This window comes from Corvus cornix, chromosome Z (genome assembly GCF_000738735.6).
Source record: "Corvus cornix cornix isolate S_Up_H32 chromosome Z, ASM73873v5, whole genome shotgun sequence".
NCBI classification, from domain to species: Eukaryota; Metazoa; Chordata; class Aves; order Passeriformes; family Corvidae; genus Corvus; species Corvus cornix.
In genome coordinates, this window is record NC_046357.1 from 11,469,282 (window position 1) to 11,489,551 (window position 20,270).

Consider the following 20,270-nt stretch of genomic DNA (forward strand, 5'->3'; position numbering starts at 1 on the left):
TATTATTCAAGGTGCATGACTTTATTTTTAAGTTGTTATGTATGAAAAGAGTTCTTATTTTTTCTTCAGAGAAATGAAATTCCTGCAAGTGTAGCTTTTGAATTTGTTGTGAACTTCATACCTTGTATTGTATTTGTGCTCAAGAAATTAAGTCCTTCAAATAGAGCTTCTCTGACATATGATGGGAGCTAAAGTCTTGATATGTATAAACTAAGTGTAATGTGCAGGTCAGTGGCAACTTAAATCAATTGTGAAGGCATTGTTATCAGAAACAGAAATCTGTATTTCTAGCAGCACTAAGCATGTTAACCTCCTGGTAGTAGATAACTGTTTTGATAATAATTGAGGTTACTCAGTGTGTTGGAACTAAGTAGATGCTCTAGCTGCTGGAATGGGGGGTTGGTTCAGAAATAGGCATTGGGATTTGTTCTTCTGAATCAAAGAAGGTGAGTAAGGATAAAATACAGAGTTATGTGGACTTGGGAGAGGAAACTCCTTACTTTAAAGGTAATGTTAGTAGACAAGCAAGCACTGATGTCAGGGAGACAGATGACAATTAAGTTGAAATATAACTAGGAAAGAATGTTCATTACTTCAAATGAAGTTGTTTCTGTTGTCTGAACAGACAGAATATGTTCTTGAGTAGATACAAGAGAGAAAAATGTAGACGCTAGCTTTAAATGTCTCACTGTATTTTGAAAGAGGACATAAATTGAGGATATTTCTCTGAGACTGTCGAAGATACAATTTTTCTTATGGATAAAGAGTGGAGTCTGAAAGTAATGAAGATAGTTGAGGTTGAAAGAATGACTCGTTGAAAGAAGATGAAGCTCCCTACTGACTATAATTTTTTTAGTTGGCTTCTAAATTCTCTTCAAAAGATACAATAATGTAATAATAAGAGATATGGGATTGGACGCTTATGGTGACCAATTTAGTTGTGATCTTAGATTCAATTTTCCCATTTGCTAGGATAGAAATAGCTCTCTAATAAACTGTAATCTTAATAGATAAGGTGTGTATCAGAGTTGCTTGCTGCAAAATACAGTAATTGAAAGGTATTTTTAGAAGTTATGTATCATTAACTATATTAGTTATTTTTCTTCCATTCAAGAAAACATTTTCCTTACTTTGCAGAGCTGCAGGTTGTATGCAACAAAACACTTACGAGTGTTGCTGAGAGCTAATGTAGAGTTCTTCAGCAACTGGGGGATTGAGTTACTGGTGACCCAGTTACATGATAAAAATAAAACTATTTCTTCTGAGGCACTTGATATTCTAGATGAGGCGTGTGAGGACAAGGTGAGCATCCCTTCTCTTTTTAACCTCTTTCTGGTATGCTGCTCTTAAGCTCTTCCCCACTCCTTTCCCTAGCAGCAAAGTACAAATGTGCAAGAAGCTACTCATGGTTTCCTTTCTTGATCGTCATGAAACTACTGGAGTGTTACAGACAAGGAAACATAGACTTCTGGATTATGCCTGTATTTAAATATGAATTGCAACTAATTCAGCTATTTTGTTCATTATACTTTTTGTGAAGTAGTTTATATTTAATGACAGAAGGTACCTAAAATTGATAATATTAGGATTAAGTTGGCATTTGATAATTCTTATTGTGAAAAACGTGCTGGTTCATTGCAAGTAGAGTGTTGTAGTTATTGCAGTTTTCAGAATTATGTAGTGCTCAAATACTGTTTATGTGTTCTTAATTATTTTAGGCCAATCTTCATGCCCTTATCCAAATGAAACCAGCTCTTTCTCATCTTGGAGACAAGGGTTTGCTTCTACTCCTAAGGTAAATGTTGAATATGCTGTTGGACTTCACACTGTGGAAACAAATAAGTGTTCTTTTTATTCAAATTCTGTGAATTGTTTAAATTACAATGTTAACTGTCTGGTGGTTTTTTTACAGATTTCTGTCCATCCCAAAGGGGTTTTCATATCTAAATGAAAGAGGTTATGTAACAAAACAGATGGAAAAGTGGCAAAAGGTAATGATAAGAAGAAAATGTTTGCTTGATACTAGGAGGAACGGTGTGAATATGTGGGTTTAGAACAGAGATTCTTAAAAATAATTGCATATTAATGTATGTGTAAAGCTAATGCAAATACATTTATTGCATCAGTGACATAATGTTGTTGCTGGGAAAGGTCGACGGGGACTTACAGTTCCACAGCTTCTCAGTACATGTGTGCTTTTGATTTACCAAGACTTTTATATAGTTTTGATATTTCAGCAAATATTTCAGGAGTGTAGTGACTTTCTAAAATAGGTTGTTGTGGAAGGTCATTATCTAGAGAAGTGAGCAAAAGAATGCTGCTTTTCAAGATATCTGTTATCTCTGGTTGTTGGTAATTAAATGTAGAGCTCATGAGGACAGAATTGGCTTATGCTGTTAGGAAGTAAAGAGGAACACAGGACCATTAAGAAGAATTCATTATTGTCATAACTTGAATAAAACTCTTCTTACATTATTTTGGTTTTGTAATTGATTATAAGAGATTGGTCTCATTTCTCATTAGTAGTTTAAGTATCACTTCTCAAGGAGTACTGAAATGCATGATGGTCTATTGAAATTATTTGAGTTCATCAGAAAGAAGTATTTCTTTCTTCCTTTTTTGAACAAATTCCCTGAAAAAACTATGAAATCAATTGCTGACTTTGCAGACTCATTATATGTGTGAAGCACATTCATTTTCATGAGCCCCACCTTCAGATCATAAAAAAATTCAGTCTTTCTTAAGGAACTTTCTTCAATTTTTTCTTCCTTATAAAGTATCATGCTACAACACCATAAACCACTAAATTTACTGTGTCAACCCTCGTCTGTCGTCTTACAGGAATATAACTTAAAATATGTTGAATTGATTGAAGAACAACTTAATGAAGCACTTACAACGTACCGCAAACCTGTTGATGGGGATAACTATGTTCGTCGGAGCAACCAAAGGTAAATTTGGGAAAATCAGTTTTGAGGCACAAGCTGGTGGGACTGATCAGGAGAGCTGTGAACAGGAATGTATGACGGAAAGGGGTACCAACAGGATTTCAGTTTATTCTGCTCCTGGAGCATTACAGTACATCAGCACAGTATGAGAAACAAACTGGATGAACTGGATGCATTGCTTAGCTCCGAGAGCTTTAATATAATTTATTTCAGAGCTTTTATATAGTTAGTTTTAGAGCTTTAATAGAATTCATTTTATTAAGACTTGATGGATTGAGTCCCATGATTAGAGTGTTGGAATGGAGGGCAACAGGCTTTTCAGGAGGGATGGGCAGATGAATGTGTCACTCTGTATAAGGAAGAGGTTTGATTATACAGCCCTTACAGTTAGTAGTGATGTGGTTGAGAACCTCTGGGTGAGGATTAAAGGGATGAAGAACAAAGGAGGTGATGTAGTGAGTGTCTGCTACTGATTGCTCAGCCAGGATGTTAGTTCTGGTGAGTCATTCTATATACAATTAGGAGAAATTTCTGGATTAGTAGCCCTTGTTCTTATGGGCTACCTGTAGAAGATTTCAGCTTCCAGGCATCAACTGCAAATGTCATCATGCAGTGACAAGCAACCTTGGAAGTTCTCTATAGGAGAAAGTCTGTAGGCGATACCTTCTTTTCACAGGGACTCAGTGAGCCAACTAGGAAAGATGTCCTCCTCGACTTGCTGTTTGTGAATATAGGGCTTGTGGGAGATGTGATGGAAGGGAGTTCTCCAGGCCACAATGAACATGACATGGTTAAGGTTAAAATTTTCAATATAATGAGAGAAAGCACAGCAAAGTTGCTACTGAGGGCTTCAGGAGAAGTAACTCGGGGAGCTGCTTTAGCAGAGTACATTTTTGAGGGCCTAGGTGTCCAGAAGTGCTGGTCCATCTTTTAGAAGCACAGGAGTAGGCAATCCCATGGTGTTGTAAGTCAGGCAAGTGGGGCAGAAGACTACCTTGGCTGAACAGGGAACTCCTCATGGAGCTCAAGAGGAAAAGGAAATTATATGATCTCTTGAAGGTCACCCTTCACAGGAAGACTATAAAACTGTGATTCACATAAGCAGGGGGAGGGCACAAAAGGCAAAGCTCATTCAAGACTGAAACTGGGCATTGTTCTGTCATACAACAAGAAAGAGGAGGTATGAAGAAAACATTGGATTGATACTTGATGAAGATGGTCACCTGACTTACAGGGATGAAGAAAAAACAGAGATTAATTAAAATTCAGTGGGTTTTTTGCCTCAGTCTTCAGCAATATTGATAGACCTTGGGCTGCTTCGTTCTCTGATCCAGAGGTCCACAAATGTGGAAACTGTGACTTTCCATTTGTGGACACTAATATTGTAAGGGACTGTCTGTATCAGCTGAATGTTCACAAGGTCGTGGGGCCTGGTTCCCACTAGGCTGAGGGACTAGTCTCACCAGTGCTAGCCTATCAGTACTGAGGGAGCTAGCAGATGTTGGGTCAGGACTCATCTCTACCAAAAGTCTTGCGAGTCTAGGGAAGTCCCTGCTGACTGGAAGCTAGCCAGTTTATTCCAGTTCGTAAGAAGTATGTAAGACCCAGAAAAGTAACCACAGTTCCTGGAAATATTATGGAGAAGACTATACTGGCAGTTGTTGAAAGGCATTTAAAGAATAATGCAGTCGTCAGACACAGTTAGCATGGGTTCACAAAGGGAAGGTTTTATTTATCTAAGTTGTTATCCTTCTGTGATAAGGTCACCCATCTAGTGGGTGAAGGGAAGGCAGTGGATGTAGTTTTCCTGGCAAGATTTTGGTACTGTCCTTCACAGTGTCCATGTGGACAAGTTGGCTAGCTGTGGGATGAGTGTGGTGGGTGAAGAACTGGCTGAGGGACAGAGCCCAAAGGGTTGCAGTGAATGGCGCTACATCTGCATGGTGCTTGGTCTCATCAGTGGTGTTCCTCAGGGCTCCATTCCAGGGCCAGGTCTGTATCAACAATCTGGATGCTGGAGGTGAATGCATCAGTAGCAATTTGCTGGTGATCCAGACTGGGAGGTGCTGTGGATTCTTTTGAGGGACAAGAGGCCTTGCAGAGGCAGATTGGAGCACTGAGCAATCATAAATTGGGTGAAATTTGACAAGTCCAAATGCTGGATTCTGTACCTGGGATGGGGTAACGCCAGGCACAGGGATAAAGTGGGAGTGGAGTGGCTGGACAGCTGCAGAGGGGGATGTGGGGCTGGCTGGTGCTGGGCTCAGTGTGGGTCAGCAGTGCCCGGGCAGCCCTGAGGGCAAACCCCCTCCCAGAGCACCGAGCACGGAACAGCCGGCACAGAGAGGGGATGGTCCTGCTGGGCTCAGCCCTGGGGCAGCCTCAGCGTGGGCCCTGCTGGGCTCTGCAGGTGGAGAAGGATGGGAAGGTCCTTCAGCACATCCTGAGGAGGGAAACAAAGCTGGAACCTCCTGTGAGGAGCAGCTGAGGACTTTGGGCTTGTCCTGTTTGGCAAAAAGGAGGCTGAGGGGTGACCTCACTGCTCTCTGCAGCTTCATGAGGAGGGGAAGGGCACAGGGAGGTGCTGAGCTCTCCTTCCTGGCATCCAGGGACAGGATGTGTGGGAATGGCTCAGAGCTGAAGCAGGGGAGGTTCAGACTGGGTACTAGGAAGAATTACCATAAGCATTGTGGGTGGTCACACAGAGGAACAGGCATCCTGGAGAGGTGGTCCATGCTCCAAGTCTGTCAGTATTCAAGTGGCATTTGGGCAGTGTCATTAATAACAGGATTTAACTTTTAGTCAGCCCTGAAGCGGCCTGGCAGTTGGATTAGATGATTGTTGTAGGTCCCTTCCAATTGAAACAGTTCTATTCCTTTCTAAATTCCTCAAAAGAATTCTATTTGTTTGAATAAAATCAAGAGTAAGTCATTGTATTACATTGCAGTGCAATTTATTTTAGAATAAAATATTAGAAATGTTGGGAAACCTACATATGTTTCTATTTCTGCCAGATTACAACGACCGCATGTCTACCTGCCAGTTCACCTTTATGGCCAACTGGTGCACCATAAAACAGGCTGCCATTTACTGGAGTCTCAGGTGAGGATAATAACTGTTTATAACTTGAAATATTTTAAAGATCACTGTAAACCTTTTGAAAAAAGGTTTTAAGAAAAAAATGGTGTTTAACAGGCATTGCAGAGGTTGATGATGAGTCTTAAGTTGTGAAGACAGTCTTCCCCATCTAATCTCATGTAAAATTCCTTCCTGAAATATCAGCAAAATAGCTTGCAACATTTTTCTTAAAATGACTAGCAAAATCTTAGCATGGAAAGCAATTCATAAATAGAAAAAAAAAGTCAGTCTCTGTGGATTGTATATTGACAGTTATACATGTGGTAAAACTATGCCTATCCTTTTAAGCATACAAAAATGTGGAAATGAGGGAATAAAATCTTCCTAATATTTTGAAAATCTAAGAAAACAAATTCAAAGCCATAATTGCTTAAATTAACTTTCAATGTGGATTTGTAAATGATTTAATGAATTGACAATGCTCTTTGAAAAGTTCAAGAGAAAACATATATATTGCAGTGTGCTAGTTTGATTAATCTATCATCTTTATAAAATCTGAAATAACTTCATGGAATCAGTGATTTCATTAAAATTTTCTTCTTGCATTATCACCGCTGTTAATTTGTGGTTATTATTCCAGAATTACCACTGTTCTTCCTAGGGTGCATGATGTAAATTAGTGCTTTAACTTTTACTATAAATGCAAGAGAACCTGTATGACTGAAGTCTCCATTTTCAACTTAATCTTTTCTTCTTCTGTTTTTCTCCTTCAGAGTATTGTTACAGATCTAAGTTACACTGTTCGTTCCCCAATGCTGGATAAGTGGGAAGGAATTAAGCAGCTGAAAGCAGCCCTTTGGGCCTTGGTTAGTAATAGATTTACAAAGTTTTGCAGTTGTTTAGTTGTGTTATAACTGTTCATTCTTAAATAACTAAGCAAAATTCTGTAAAAATAAGAAATTAGGGGGTTTATCAAAAAATGTGTGAGTTTTTCAAGTTGGCATTCTGTTCCCTAACTATACTTTCAGTTGAAAATGGTTCACTGTACCTGTTTTATTCTGAGGTTTTTAATAATCATTTTGTCTTTTTTTTTCTTTTTAACAAAGAACAATAACCCATTGCCATAGGAATATTAGTATGGAACTGGTAGTTACAAGTTAAAAGTTGCCATGGTCTGAGTTTAATGCATTTACTTTAGTAGCCTCTAGTATTTCTGCAAGGAAGTTGGCTGCCAGTGTTGATCCATGTGGTTATGGCACCCTGGTGCTTGGTACTGGCAAAAACCTAGTGTTGGTGTGTATCCAAGCTACACTCCTAAATGTGCTTTGTCACTCAGCTGCTTCTTTCTTGTCTTCCCCAAAGTTAATTTTGAACATTTGTCCAAGGTGATTATTATGGGAAGATACTGTAGGTATGTAAAAAGGTGCCTGTGTAAGAGGAATGTAAAATAAATAAACGAAGATCACGCTGCTGGCTATAGTAGAACTGGTAAGGTGAGGAATACATAGTACTACTAATTTGAGCAGCTTTAGGTATTATACACAGTGTGCTGAGTGCTTTTTTGTATTAGCACAACTAGGTAATGTCAGAAGGGGTGCTCAGATCTTTTAATTGCTTTGAGAAGATGTAGCTTCAAACTCTGCTACCAACAAACAAAATTGTCAAAACTTTACATTGATAGTGCTGCAGATCACATTAAGATCAAAATTTACTTGACAAATTTCATTCCAGGGCAATATCGGGTCGTCGAATTGGGGTCTTAACTTGCTTCAAGAGGAGAATGTAATTCCTGATATAATGGCACTTGCTCAACATTGTGAGGTTCTGTCTGTTAGAGGGTATGTGTATCTGATTTATACATAAAATTTTCAAATGGTAGTTGCCATCAGTTTTCAAATAGAAACCTGATTTACATGAATACAGATTTGTACTTTATTGGAAACCAGTTATTAAAGTCACTGATGATTGAGTATCAGTTCTATGCAACTGTAGAATTGTGTAGGAAGTCTGAAAGAACGTGCAGTAAACAAATGAAATCGATGAAAAAATATACTACTTTTCTCCTTTTCTATAAAACAGTATACTTGCTACTTATATCTCTGTGAAAATTTATTATTACATCAATTTTTAAAATATATTTTTGAAATATTTAAAAGCATAAGTAGATGGTATTTTGTCTAATACTGCTACTACGTTAATATTTGGCCTTTTTTTCAAAAGGTACTTTTCTGTTTTATGTAATCAGGCTCTTGTGATAATTAGTTTTTATTTCTGAATAGTATATTTTTCTCAGACACTTCAGCGTATTTCTTAAGCTTACATTGATTTACAAATAAAAATTAACAATATACTATTTGTCGGTTTTGTGAAGTTTCTGCTGAATTGCTTTGAAACTGTTTCCTTTCAAAAGTGAAATGGCTTTAGTTAAATTAGGTGCTATTATTGTTGCTTTTTTTTCTATATATGTGTTAAATACAGAACCTGTGTCTACGTGCTTGGTCTAATAGCCAAAACTAAACAAGGATGTGACATTTTGAAGCATCACAACTGGGATGCAGTGAGACACAGTCGTAGACAGCCTTGGCCAGTGGTCCCTGATGACATGGAGCAGCTCTGCAATGAACTTTCTTCTATACCCAGCACTCTTAGCTTGAACTCTGAGTCTACCAGTTCTAGGCACAACAGTGAAAGCGAATCTGCTCCATCAAGTAAGTAACCAGAACACCAAAACAAGCAAACAAGGAAAAAATGAACAAGCAAACAAGAATAACCTGTGAAGAGCACAACCCACCACAAACAGCATTTTTTGGTGTTCTTACCAGCGTTTTGGCAGGATGAGGTTCAGACCAGTGGTGTAAAGGTGTTCTTGCAATAAGAGTACAAGCAATAGGACAGTTACGTACATTCAGAGAGATGCAGAAAAGTGAGAGGGAGTAAAACAGTGTCTTAGCTTCACATTTGGTGTAGAAGAAAAGTTGTCACATGATGGTAAGTTACTAATTTTTGTGTTGGATCATGGCAGTTTGCTGTAACATGCTGCAGAAACCTCCATACTTGAGTATAAAGATACACTTGCTTGTCCTCAAAGGAATATTCTAGAAAATGAGTATTTATGGTCTCAGGGTGTACAGAAACACCCAAAATTTCACTGTATTTAAATTATTGTGTATTGCAAGTACCTAATGCATTTTATTTTTGCTATGGTTACTTGGAATTTAAATCGAGAAATATACTGCATTTAGATATCATTAAAGGAGTGCTTTGGTTATAATCCTAGTAGCTGGATGTTTGCGCTGAAATAAGGCAGTGTGGCTTTTTTTTTTTTTTGAAGGCTTTTTTTTTTTCAGCTCAGTTACTCCTCAAGATAGTTAATGTGCAACAAGTTCTGCAGGAAAAAAAAGAGGAATTAAAGTTGCAGTAAATTGCATAGACCACCCACTTGGGCTTCTGTAGAATGGCTTCCTATTTTGCAGCATAGTTTGTAGACTTTGAAGAAATGCCTATTTTGTGTGACAAAGTCTTGTATAATTTCAGGTATGTTCATCATGGAGGATGACCGTTTCGGTAGTACTTCCACCAGTACTTTCTTCCTAGATATTACTGAAGATGCAGAACAAATATTTTATGACAGACCTGGACCTTCAAAGGACAAAGACCGTAGTCCCTTTCCTTTTTTTTCTTCTAGTAGACTTGTGAAAAATCGCATTCTAAACTCTCTTACTCTACCTAATAAAAAGCACAGAAGTAGCAGTGATCCAAAAGGAGGAAAGCTGACATCATCTGACAGTAAATCAGGCCTGAGGCGAAACCGTACAGTAACAGAACCTAGTGGTAGCATAGACTTTCCTGCTGGAGAAGAATTGAACCCTGTTTTCAGGGTTCCAAAAATTCAGACTTTACGATTAGAAACTTCTTTTGTTGGAAGTAAGCATGTGGAAGATACTGATTGTACCCAGAGTATTGGAGAAAATGATCTGAAGCTGCCAAAAGGTCTTGGAAATGAAATTCATCGAGAAAACACAAGCAAAGAAAGGCTAATAGGAGATGGTACTACACAAACACATTTCAAGAGTCGTAGCTTAAGTTTTAATACAGATACCACAACAAGTGGCATAAGTTCAATGAGCTCTAGCCCTTCAAGGGAGACTGTAGGTGTGGACACTACAAATGTAGATACTGACTCCGGAAGTTTGAGTACTGTGGTAAGCACAAAAACAGTTAAACCAAGTCACTGTTCAACACCACAGTCTAACCACCTGCCTCTCTCAAAATCCAACTCTGTATCCCTGGTTCCACCAGGGTCTTCTCATACCCTTCCCAGAAGAGCCCAGTCTCTTAAAGCTCCTTCTCTTGCTACAATAAAAAGTCTTGCTGACTATAACTTCAGCTACACAAGTTCTCGAGATGCATTTGGCTATGCTACACTAAAGCGCCTACAGCAGCAGAGGATGCATCCCTCACTGTCTCACTCAGAAGCCCTGGCATCTCCAGCAAAGGATGTGCTGTTTACTGACACTATCACTATGAAGTCTGGCAGCCTGGATTCTCGACTAACCCCAAGCCGGTAAGAAATTACTATATGCTCATTTCTTACTTCAGTGCTTTAAGAACAACTTAAGAACAGTATCTTCCTGTTGTTTTTTTCTATTTGCACCTAAAAGGGACAGTTGTTGCAAAGTGATGCATAACTTCACTGAAGGCGGTACTGGTATTAAGTGAATAATAGAAGCACAATTCTCAACTTTGTAAGTGTTGTCAGGGAAGCCCAGCTTTCATAGCTGTTCTCAATCCTTTATAATGCTATTGGTGACAAAGGAAAATGCGTCCTTTTATCACATTTGCTTCCTGTTTTAACTTCTGTAATACAAAAAATGCAGTTGCACTGCTGACATTATTAAAGCTGCTAACATTATTAAAGTTGCAAACACACCAAATTGCCTGTGAAGTCAGAGTTATATTTCAGAAGAGAATTTTCTCAATGTCACTTGGGGAGGTTTTAGGACAGAGACTCTTGCCAGTATGCTATATTTGTGTTCACTGGCATTGAGGCCAGTGATGAGATACTGGTGCCACTGATAGGAATGTCAGTTTGGCTTCTTAGCTACAACAGATCAAAGATTTTACTCATAGCATTTATTTTTAGATGGCCATGTCACCTCTTTATTTTTGAGCAATATTAGATGTTCTGAAGACTAATTAGATAGTTACATAAGATGTCTAGCTCTTGACATTGACACTGTTCCCAGCTGCAACAGTCACTGCTGAATAGCATTCCCTTAAGAGCTCTTGTATTAAATTTTTCCTTCACATCATCTTTTAGCTAGTGCACTGGATTTTCACATTAGTGTTGAAATGGAAAAGACACTTTTTATCTCTGTTCTTACCTTATCATCTCTCAAATGAGAGAAGGGGGAGACACTACCAGTGTATGAGTCATCTGCTTACTGCAGAGAACAGCAAATGCTCAGTCCTTGAGCTGCCCTCCTCAAACCCAGTTGAGTGTGTATGTCCTGATTAAAAGCAACATCCATTTGTTGCTATATTCACATCATTCTGGAAAGATGCCATGAAAAATACCTTTGTTCAAGTAAGTTAGAACTAGACTGAGTATGTTGGTTAGATAAGGATGATTTAGTAGTTATCTTGCACTGTCCTGGAAATTGGAAGTGCCATTCCTTGCTCTGTCACTGGCATCCTGTGCTAGTGCAGGAACAAGTAGGTGTCATTTCAGTGGTAGTACAGGTTCTGTAATGGCTGTAAGTGATGTTTTACCATTCTTTGCAGTCATGCCCTTGATGTGCAGAGCAGCCTTGCTGCAGTGGACTTTGATCCTGCATGCAATGTCATACAGACTATTCCTGGTGCTTAGCTGTTCGTGTTCTCTTGTGTCAGTGGTTAGAGTAAAGGATTTGTGCTGACATGCTTAACACTGAAATGTCTGGAGTGCTTGTATCTCTGAGAAGGTTAAATAATTGCAGACATGTATACTCAAAGAGATACTTAGATTGTGTTAGTTGCTAATATAATTTTTGAAAAGACTGCAGTGAAACTAGTACATGTGTTTTTCTTGCTGGTTATGCTGTGTCTCCACTGAAAAAATTATGGTACTTATAATTTCAGATTGTGTTTACTCATAAATTCAGAGTATGTTTACTGTTCCAACTAAAACTGTCCTTAGAATTTTTTAAATAATAAATTAGAAAAAATTCTGTCCTTTTTATCTGCCAAATCAATTTTTCTGTCAGTCTTCAGAAAACTTTCATTTACGGTTTTTTGACAGATTCATGTGTTAGTAGCAACTAACAGCCATTTTTTTTACTTCTGCAGTGTTTTTAGTTGTTCTTTTCATTCAGAGGTTAAAAAGCCTTTTTCTTTGCATAAATTTTGTGAAGCTGTATTTCCCACCTTTGTCTCTAAAGACCAGCCATAAATGTTAACGTGCATGTCTTGGGCCCTGGCTCTCACCCCATCACCTGCAGACATTCTTTCATGAAAACTTGATGGTGTTTATCACTACTAATGCTTTATCTGTTAGCTTTTCTAGGAAAAGCAGGGACAAAACATTTAGGATTAATACTTCTATCTTTAATTTATGTTGAGAGTAATTGTAGAATGCTTTATTATTAAATATTTCATGCAGTTGGTAACTTTTTGATTCTTACACAATTATTTAGGTTGGAAAAGACCTTTGAGTCCAGCTATTAACACATCACTCCCAAGTCCTCCATTAAACCATGTCCTTAAGTGCTACATCTACACATCTTTTAAATGTCTTTAGGGATCGTGACTCAACTACTTCCCTGGGCAGACTGTTCCAATGCTTGACAACCCTGTCAGTGAAGAAATTTTTCTTAATATGCAATCTAAACCTCCTCTAGCACAACCTGAGGTCTTTTCCCTCTTTTTTTGAAGTATGGCTTGACTTCTGTTGTGAGTCCACTGCTACTGTCACTACCATTGGTCAGAATTAACAACAAGAAAACTGTTGATATCCTCTAAGTTGTATTTTGTGCATTTCCATTGCATAATAATTTCTTGAACCTTACATGGTCAAACTTCGATATTTTAATTTTATCTCAACATAAATCCCTTCTGTAGGTGTAAGAGGACTCTTTATTGCCCATCTAAAATAAAAAATTGATAGAGAACTACTTTCAAGGCAAAAATTCAACAAATCAAATGTTCACTTTACTTTCCAGTGTATCATGCTTTGCAGTAAAAATTCACTGTTCCTGAGGTGTGTCTTTTTATTAGGAAACTTTAATCCACTGCATATAGACCATCTACATAGATTGATTAGCAGAAAACATTTTTAGGTTTTTATGTTTGATGAGAAGTAAAATGATAGACAGCTGAATGTGAAATTTCCATCATCAGGGTTCTGGTCAGCACTGAGGACATGTTCTCCAGCCTGCTCTCTCTTGTCTCATTTTCCCATCCTATTTCTTTATTTGTTCTTCAAGCTATTTGTCACAGTCAGCTCTGCTCACTGTGCAGGTTTAAGTTTGTTCTTTGTGTATTCATGTTGAACAAATACTTCCTCCATGCTTGGGTGACCTAATGGGTAGCTCCTTCGGAGTATGGGAGAAAAAATGTTCCTTGTGCGTATCACTGGTAGGCTCAAGGTGTGCCTTTTCAGGGATGTGCCTGCTCAGCTCAGAGTTTGTGACTATCTGGGAAATACACATTCAGTGCATAGGTACATTTCAGAATGAGGTAGTTAGGAGTTTAGAAACCCAAATCTTTACCGGCTGTGTCTGAGCTGTAAGTATTCAAAGCTGGAAGGTTGAAGAACATTCATGTGTTTGCAGGATGGGCAGGAGTTCCTGTACCAAGAATTACAAAGAAATTTTTAGTCCAGGAACTGCCAAACCATGCAAAACAGTATGAGGCAGAAAAAGCAATGAGCCTATAGCTGTAATTCGTCCTAACAAACTCTGATATCTTCAGTGGGAAGATGAGGATGGTCTTTGTGTTAGCAGTCCTTTTTACTTTTAATGCGCCAGAACGAGAGTTACTGAAATTTTAATGTATTTGTTTCAATGTTACAGGTTCATGAAAGCTTTAAGTTATGCTTCATTAGATAAAGAAGATTTATTAAGTCCTATTAACCAAAACACACTTCAGCGTTCCTCCTCTGTTCGCTCCATGGTTTCTAACGCTACCTATGGTAGCTCTGATGATTACATTGGTCTTGCTCTCCCAGTGGATATCAACGAAATATTTCAGGTACGTATGTGTTAACTGATTTGGTTCATTTGCATTTTCATACTGAAAGGCAGTCAATTGTTGCCTTTTCATCAGAATAGATTAAATCTAGAAAAATGAGGAAAAATGGATGTGGTACTTTAAAGAAACGCATTTTGAAGAGCAAGGGTTTCTCTTTCAACTGTTCTTCTAACCTGTTTACGCAGGATCACTAGGCTGGGTTGTGTTAAAGGCAAATAATGGCAAAGACTGTGTTAGAAGAGTGTTAAACAGTGGTGACATAAATTTGCTGTCATAAGATTTTAGTTGACATCTGGCTTTTATACTAAAATTAGCATAGTCTGTGGACATTCATTTAAGAATGAATAATTATTAAATTATTAGTTAATAATTAAATTAATTAATAATTCCACTTTAGCCAACAATTGGTATGTTCATCAGTCACCTATAAATTATATGCATAATCACACAGTTAACTCCCTGCTACCATGATCTCTATTAAATAATAGATTATTTTATATAGGTCATTATAGTATTAAATTATATTGTCTTTACTTAGCTTTGAAGGTACATGTATTTAAGTTAGAAATTATTTTAATTTCAGTGTCTCAGCAATTCCCTTCCTCTTTCTGCTTGGTAGAAACACATTCCCATTTAACAAACTGATGCATCATAGGGCTTAATATTCTGTTACTTAATTATCAAAACCAGGACGTGGTCTGTGTCAAAGGTAGAAGTGGGCTTCCTTATCTTTATTTTACTTAGTCTTTGCCTTTCAAATCTAAATAACTTTCTTACTAATCTCAAAAAATTGCTAAACCTAGAGCAAAAGCATGTTATACTGTGTTTCTGCTTCTGTTTTTCCTTTGTGAAGTGACTTCTTTTTCCTTCACAGTCTTTGTGCCATATTTGTTATCTCATTTCTTCTCTCTTAGGTCTTTTTGTGGTTGAGACATGTCTCAACTCAACATCCTACAGGCAGCATTTTAGATTGTTTTTGTGCTTTTTTTGGTTTTGGTTGTTTTTGTACTTCATTCCCAAGATCTCCAGTGGTGTAGAGGGATCATGGACAGATTATGGCTGGCCACTGTGGGTCACTTGTTTCCTTACAGCCTGTCACCACCATTTTAACATTTGCTAAATCTTCATAGGCCTTTGTTAATACATGTTCATTCACTAATATTTGTCTCATTGGGCTTTTCTTTAGTGCTCAGGAATTCGTTCTTAATTTCCTCCTCTAATGGCATATTTTTCCTGAAGTAAAAGAAAGACAACATTTCATTTCCTCATAAAATCTATTTTTATTTGTGTTTGATTATCACCTGTGTTAATTTTAATTGTCACTTGGGTGTTTCAGGTAAAGGAAACTCCATATTTTCAGAAGAAAACTACACCTCCATTTGATGAGCATGGATCTAGGGTCTTTACATCTGATGGAGGAGGTAGTGGTTTTATTCCTCTCCTGTAGCTTTCTGTTGTTTATTGGTATATTGGGTGGGTTGTTGATTTATTTGTTAATTTTTCTTGACAGAAAACAAAATTTTTAGCTGTTAAGTTTTGAGAATTGTGCTCTGGAATCAGGATAGCAGGCCATTAATTCCCTGTTTTACTTAGTTTGAGCTAATGTGTTGCTTCAGAGTTTGGTCCTGCTCTTAAAAATGAAGGAGGCCTGCATATCTCTGATAATGTGAGCTAAAGCTGCTCAAAGACTAGTAGTCATACTGTATTAAAGGATGTAACAAAATTTAAGCTTAGAAAAATAAAAATTCCACATACTGAACTATTTTCCTTTGATTACACAGTAATTTATAGGAACTTTCAATGGTGTTAGATGTGTATTTCAGAAAGTAAGTTTTGTCTTTCTGTTATTTGTTCATGACAATTGATCAATGAAGGTGATGGGACAAGAGAATTGCAAGTTCTGTAATGCCTGGCTTGCTCTGGAATGCACCTCCGTTTTACTCCAGAGAAGTCAGAAATCTGTAGGGTCTTAGTATGTGTCTTTTCAGCTGAAAAAAAGAAGCCTTGACACTGTTTATTTAATAGTTTATTAGGATAGCTGTTGTCCTACCTTTTTTTTCCCTGTCATATTAATATTATACACAAAGTTGATTTTGCTGGAGGTATGTTTCTGTAGTTTGCTAAGTTTCAGTGTAAAGTAACTGTTGTTCAAAATTGTATTTGTTTGTTTTTTCCACCCAGGGAAGAGCATGTCACTAAAGTGTCTTCTGCTTGTTTCTGCATTGCTGAGTCTAGTTTCTTCCTGTCACGGCCACTAAGTTACAGTTTTTTAAGTTGTGTTTATTTTTGCATTGGTGCATGTGTAATTCCAACATCTGGTATATTGTTGTATTAATCTCGTTTGACACTATGAAAATTGGTAATGTATTGGTGTTATGTGGGTATTAGTAATGTTCATATCACGTCAGGATTTACCACTTACCTTCTTACAGTGTGTGTGCTTAGAGGTTGAATTCTGTCCTTTGCAATGTTTTGTTATGTATAATAATTTGGGACTAAAACGTTATGTCTCTTTCTCAAATGCTAACAATCTTGGGAGCTTAACCATTCAAAAAAAAACTTCATAGGTCTTCACATGCACTCCATCCCCAGCCTTAAAAGGCTTGAAAGTGGAAATTAATTGAAAGAGTTAGTGTTGGTAGCTTGGTTTTGTAGGGTTTTTTTGATAACTAAATCTTATCTACAGGTCTTCCATCAGGTGCGAGTGATGTTGTCAAAAGCCCTTTTCAGATGCTCCGCCAGCAGATCAGCCTCACAGAAATAATGAATACAAGCCGTTCAGATGCCTCTCAGTTCTTAGAAGGTACAGAGGACACAGGGCTCCAGGAGCACACAGATGAGAACTGTCTTTACTGTGTCTGCATTCAGATTCTGGGTTATCAGCCTAACACCAAAGCGAGCCCTTCATATAATCGTGCAGGTTAGTGTTCCTTCTGCAGAAGTGTGATAAAACCGAGTGAACATACTGGCTTTTGTTCATCTTTAAATAATCTGGAAAGGTTTTTGTTTAACTGACTATTGACCTTAAAATTATTTCTCTAATAAGCTAATTGTGCAACCAGTGATATTGCTCTGGTCATTTCCAGTCTTCCACTTTTTAGTGTTAGTAGGAGTAAGTGCCTGCATGTTTTTTTCAAATATTTCTAAGAGCATATCAAAAGACAAAATTTGAAACCTTATTTAGTACTTAAAATGCATGTTCTGAAAACTGACGTTTTGCTGTTCAACTAATGAAAAGTCTGACATCAAATCAAGTCTATGCCATAAATACAACAAAGGAAGTCTGTGGCGTCTGTTGAAGTTGAGCTGTAATTTCTAGGATTTAGTCATCTTCCCTCATATTTTGAGATTCAGATGAGATTCAGAGTTATTTTTTCTAACCTCCTCTGCACAGCTTGCAGTTACATGCCTTTTGTTAATGCCCATGATGAAAAGAATCCAGTAGTGGCTGCTTATTAGGAGTCTTCACTGTTTTACAACAGTGTTAGACATTTGTTAGTAGCAGTGTTGGCAAGGGGGTGATGCACAAATTTGAAGAATGGCTCAGAGAGCTGAGCTGGAGTTCAGTAGCGAGAAAGTATGGCAAATAAAATCCCAGCTGTAGTTACAGGTGCAGCAGCTCTTGCCAGAGCCCTTTCTGCAAACACCTGTGACAGCTGTGTGAACAAAAAGAAGTCTGCACATGCAAGAGCATCTGTATTGTGTTACATAAAATGGAGCACAGATATTTCAGTAACAGCACTCTGTGTGACGGCTTCTTAGGCTTCCATCAGTGTTTGGAAGACTCCACTCATGTATTTTAAGATTAAAATGAAAAATCAATTTTGGAAGAGTTTTGGTATGATTTGTCCAAAGTCCACCACCTAGTTCCAAACTGATTTTATCTGTAGTATTTAGTGCATCAGTATCTTTCATGTATTCCATTGTTGGAAAATAACAAAAGCATGTGAATTGGGGAAAAGTATGAATAACAAAGGTGCAACATCTTGTTCATGTCAGATTTTTCAGACCTTCCATATACTGACTGGTGTGGACAAACCATTCACAATCACTTAGATGTGCATTCCTCCAAATTTTCTGGAATTTCAGGCTGTAGTGATGCAGTATCCCATGGTTCAGCCAGCAGCACTAAGAGTACAGAGCTTGTATTAGGTAAGTTTGAAAGCCTTATGATTATTAGAGACTATCACTAATAAAGTATATTTTAGGCATTGTGAAAAAATTAGATTTCACTTATGTACACTGCAACGAATTAATGTTCTTTGTTAGACAAAAAACAAACAAGTCTTAATAAAAACATTATCCATCTCCAGGTGGGAGAACAAAGTTCTAAGCTCTTCTCCCTTTGCTCCCCTCTGCAGGTTATTCAATACCTGACATTACAAGTAAATTGATTGCCTTTTTTTTTCTACTCTGATGTTAGTTTAAAAAAGATTTCCAAGATTTACTGAATTACTTTAAAGAGACTTTTTTTTATACTTGTGTATTACATTTTGAATTATGATGGTTTCTTAAGAAGTAACTGGTTTTTAAATTCTCCACTATCTCATAGAAGCTCATCCAGTTTGCAACATGGTTTAGCGGTAGCAATACCACTGTAACTTTATCTTGCGGGTTTTTCTTTGAAATGGTAGAAATACTTTTGAAAAGGTAAACTGTTCAAATTCCTGAAAATAGTTGTGTTTTAAGTTTTGATTTCAATAGAAATATTTTTGATAGCTCAGAATACGGGTTAATATATGTGTTCCTGTGTGTATGGAATGCATAAACAGATTTACGCAGCATGAGATCAGCACAGTCAAAGACAATTCTGTGTAAATCCACACTGATTTGTTTTTCCAGGAGTAAAGTCAATCCCAGATGACACACCAGTGTGCAGGATACTTTTGCGGAAAGAGGTCTTACGTTTAGTTATCAATTTGAGCAGTTCAGTAGGAACTAAGGGCCATGAAACTGGACTTCTGACGTAAGTTCAATACATTACAGATGCTTTAGCAACATTTAGTCATAAGTATTCTCTTAAGGCCTCAGGGACAGTGAATAATCTGACTTCTCAAAACTTGTCAGGTAGATATGATTGAACATAATGTAGAAGCTCAAGAAATAATATTAACATTTTTGCTCTGTTTAGTATTTTACTCTTAACCAGACTTTAAAATCAGTAATTCAGCAGTAGTGATTACATATCTAGTATAACGTGTATCTTTAAAAAAGAAACTAATATTTTTTTACTTATTCTGAATAATAGATAAGTACAATAACAAGCTGAAAGTAACTTCTTGAGAAATACAGCTCTACTTTAAGCAAGAGTACAACTACTGAAATTAATTTATTTTAAAAAATGTTAAAATATAGAAATATAAATCCAGGGACTAAATGTGGTAACCTGTAGATTTCTGGGCTAATGCCATTGGAAACTGACAACAGCTAAAAGAAAATGTAGAAATGCATGGTTTAGTTTCAAAAATGATTGCAGGTTTAAAAGATTAGTTTAGTCATTATTCATATTTTTATGACTGCTGTACATGTGGATGTCAATTATGTTACACACTGTTCTCTTTCTAAGTCTGTTATTTTAAGACTAGGCAGTGATAGTAATTCTGGGCAGCTTACAAGTTGTATATTCTGTTCATCTCATTAGTGTAGATTTCTTCCAGTTTTGTAATGCTGTCTGTTTTGATTTTCTAGCTTTGTCATTTCTAGGATTTATAATGCCTATAACTGAAGAATTAATGATGACAATCTAATTCAAAAGCTGGAGGGTTTTTTAATACAATAGAAATATTTTCAAGACTTACACAATTTTGTCTGTTTCGTTGTTCAGAATTAAGGAGAAGTATCCCCAAGCATTTGATGACATATGCCTTTACTCTGAGGTGTCCTACTTGCTAGCACATTGTACGTTTCGACTTCCATCCCGAAGGTTCATTCAGGAGCTATTTCAAGATGTTCAGTTCTTGCAGGTAAGTGGAGGGTGGACGTGCACTGAATGTACCAAAATGGCTGGCTGGGTGT

General features: G+C 37.3%; 1 protein-coding gene across 2 annotated transcripts in view; it reads left to right on the forward strand.

Moving 5' to 3' along the window:
* Positions 1-20,270, forward strand: part of RICTOR (RPTOR independent companion of MTOR complex 2) — a 76,579-nt gene that overhangs the window by 51,450 nt on the left and 4,859 nt on the right. The window contains exons 23-37 of one of the 2 annotated variants that reach the window (XM_039567166.1): positions 1,138-1,302; positions 1,719-1,795; positions 1,913-1,991; positions 2,842-2,951; positions 5,963-6,050; positions 6,800-6,892; positions 7,758-7,864; positions 8,505-8,734; positions 9,561-10,590; positions 14,078-14,255; positions 15,592-15,676; positions 16,942-17,175; positions 18,255-18,407; positions 19,098-19,221; positions 20,080-20,218. In XM_039567166.1, coding sequence (XP_039423100.1) covers positions 1,138-1,302; positions 1,719-1,795; positions 1,913-1,991; positions 2,842-2,951; positions 5,963-6,050; positions 6,800-6,892; positions 7,758-7,864; positions 8,505-8,734; positions 9,561-10,590; positions 14,078-14,255; positions 15,592-15,676; positions 16,942-17,175; positions 18,255-18,407; positions 19,098-19,221; positions 20,080-20,218 — 2,892 coding nt within the window. Of the gene's footprint in view, positions 1-1,137; positions 1,303-1,718; positions 1,796-1,912; positions 1,992-2,841; positions 2,952-5,962; positions 6,051-6,799; positions 6,893-7,757; positions 7,865-8,504; positions 8,735-9,560; positions 10,591-14,077; positions 14,256-15,591; positions 15,677-16,436; positions 17,176-18,254; positions 18,408-19,097; positions 19,222-20,079; positions 20,219-20,270 lie in introns of those variants that run through there. The other variant, XM_039567167.1, reaches the window with a different exon arrangement.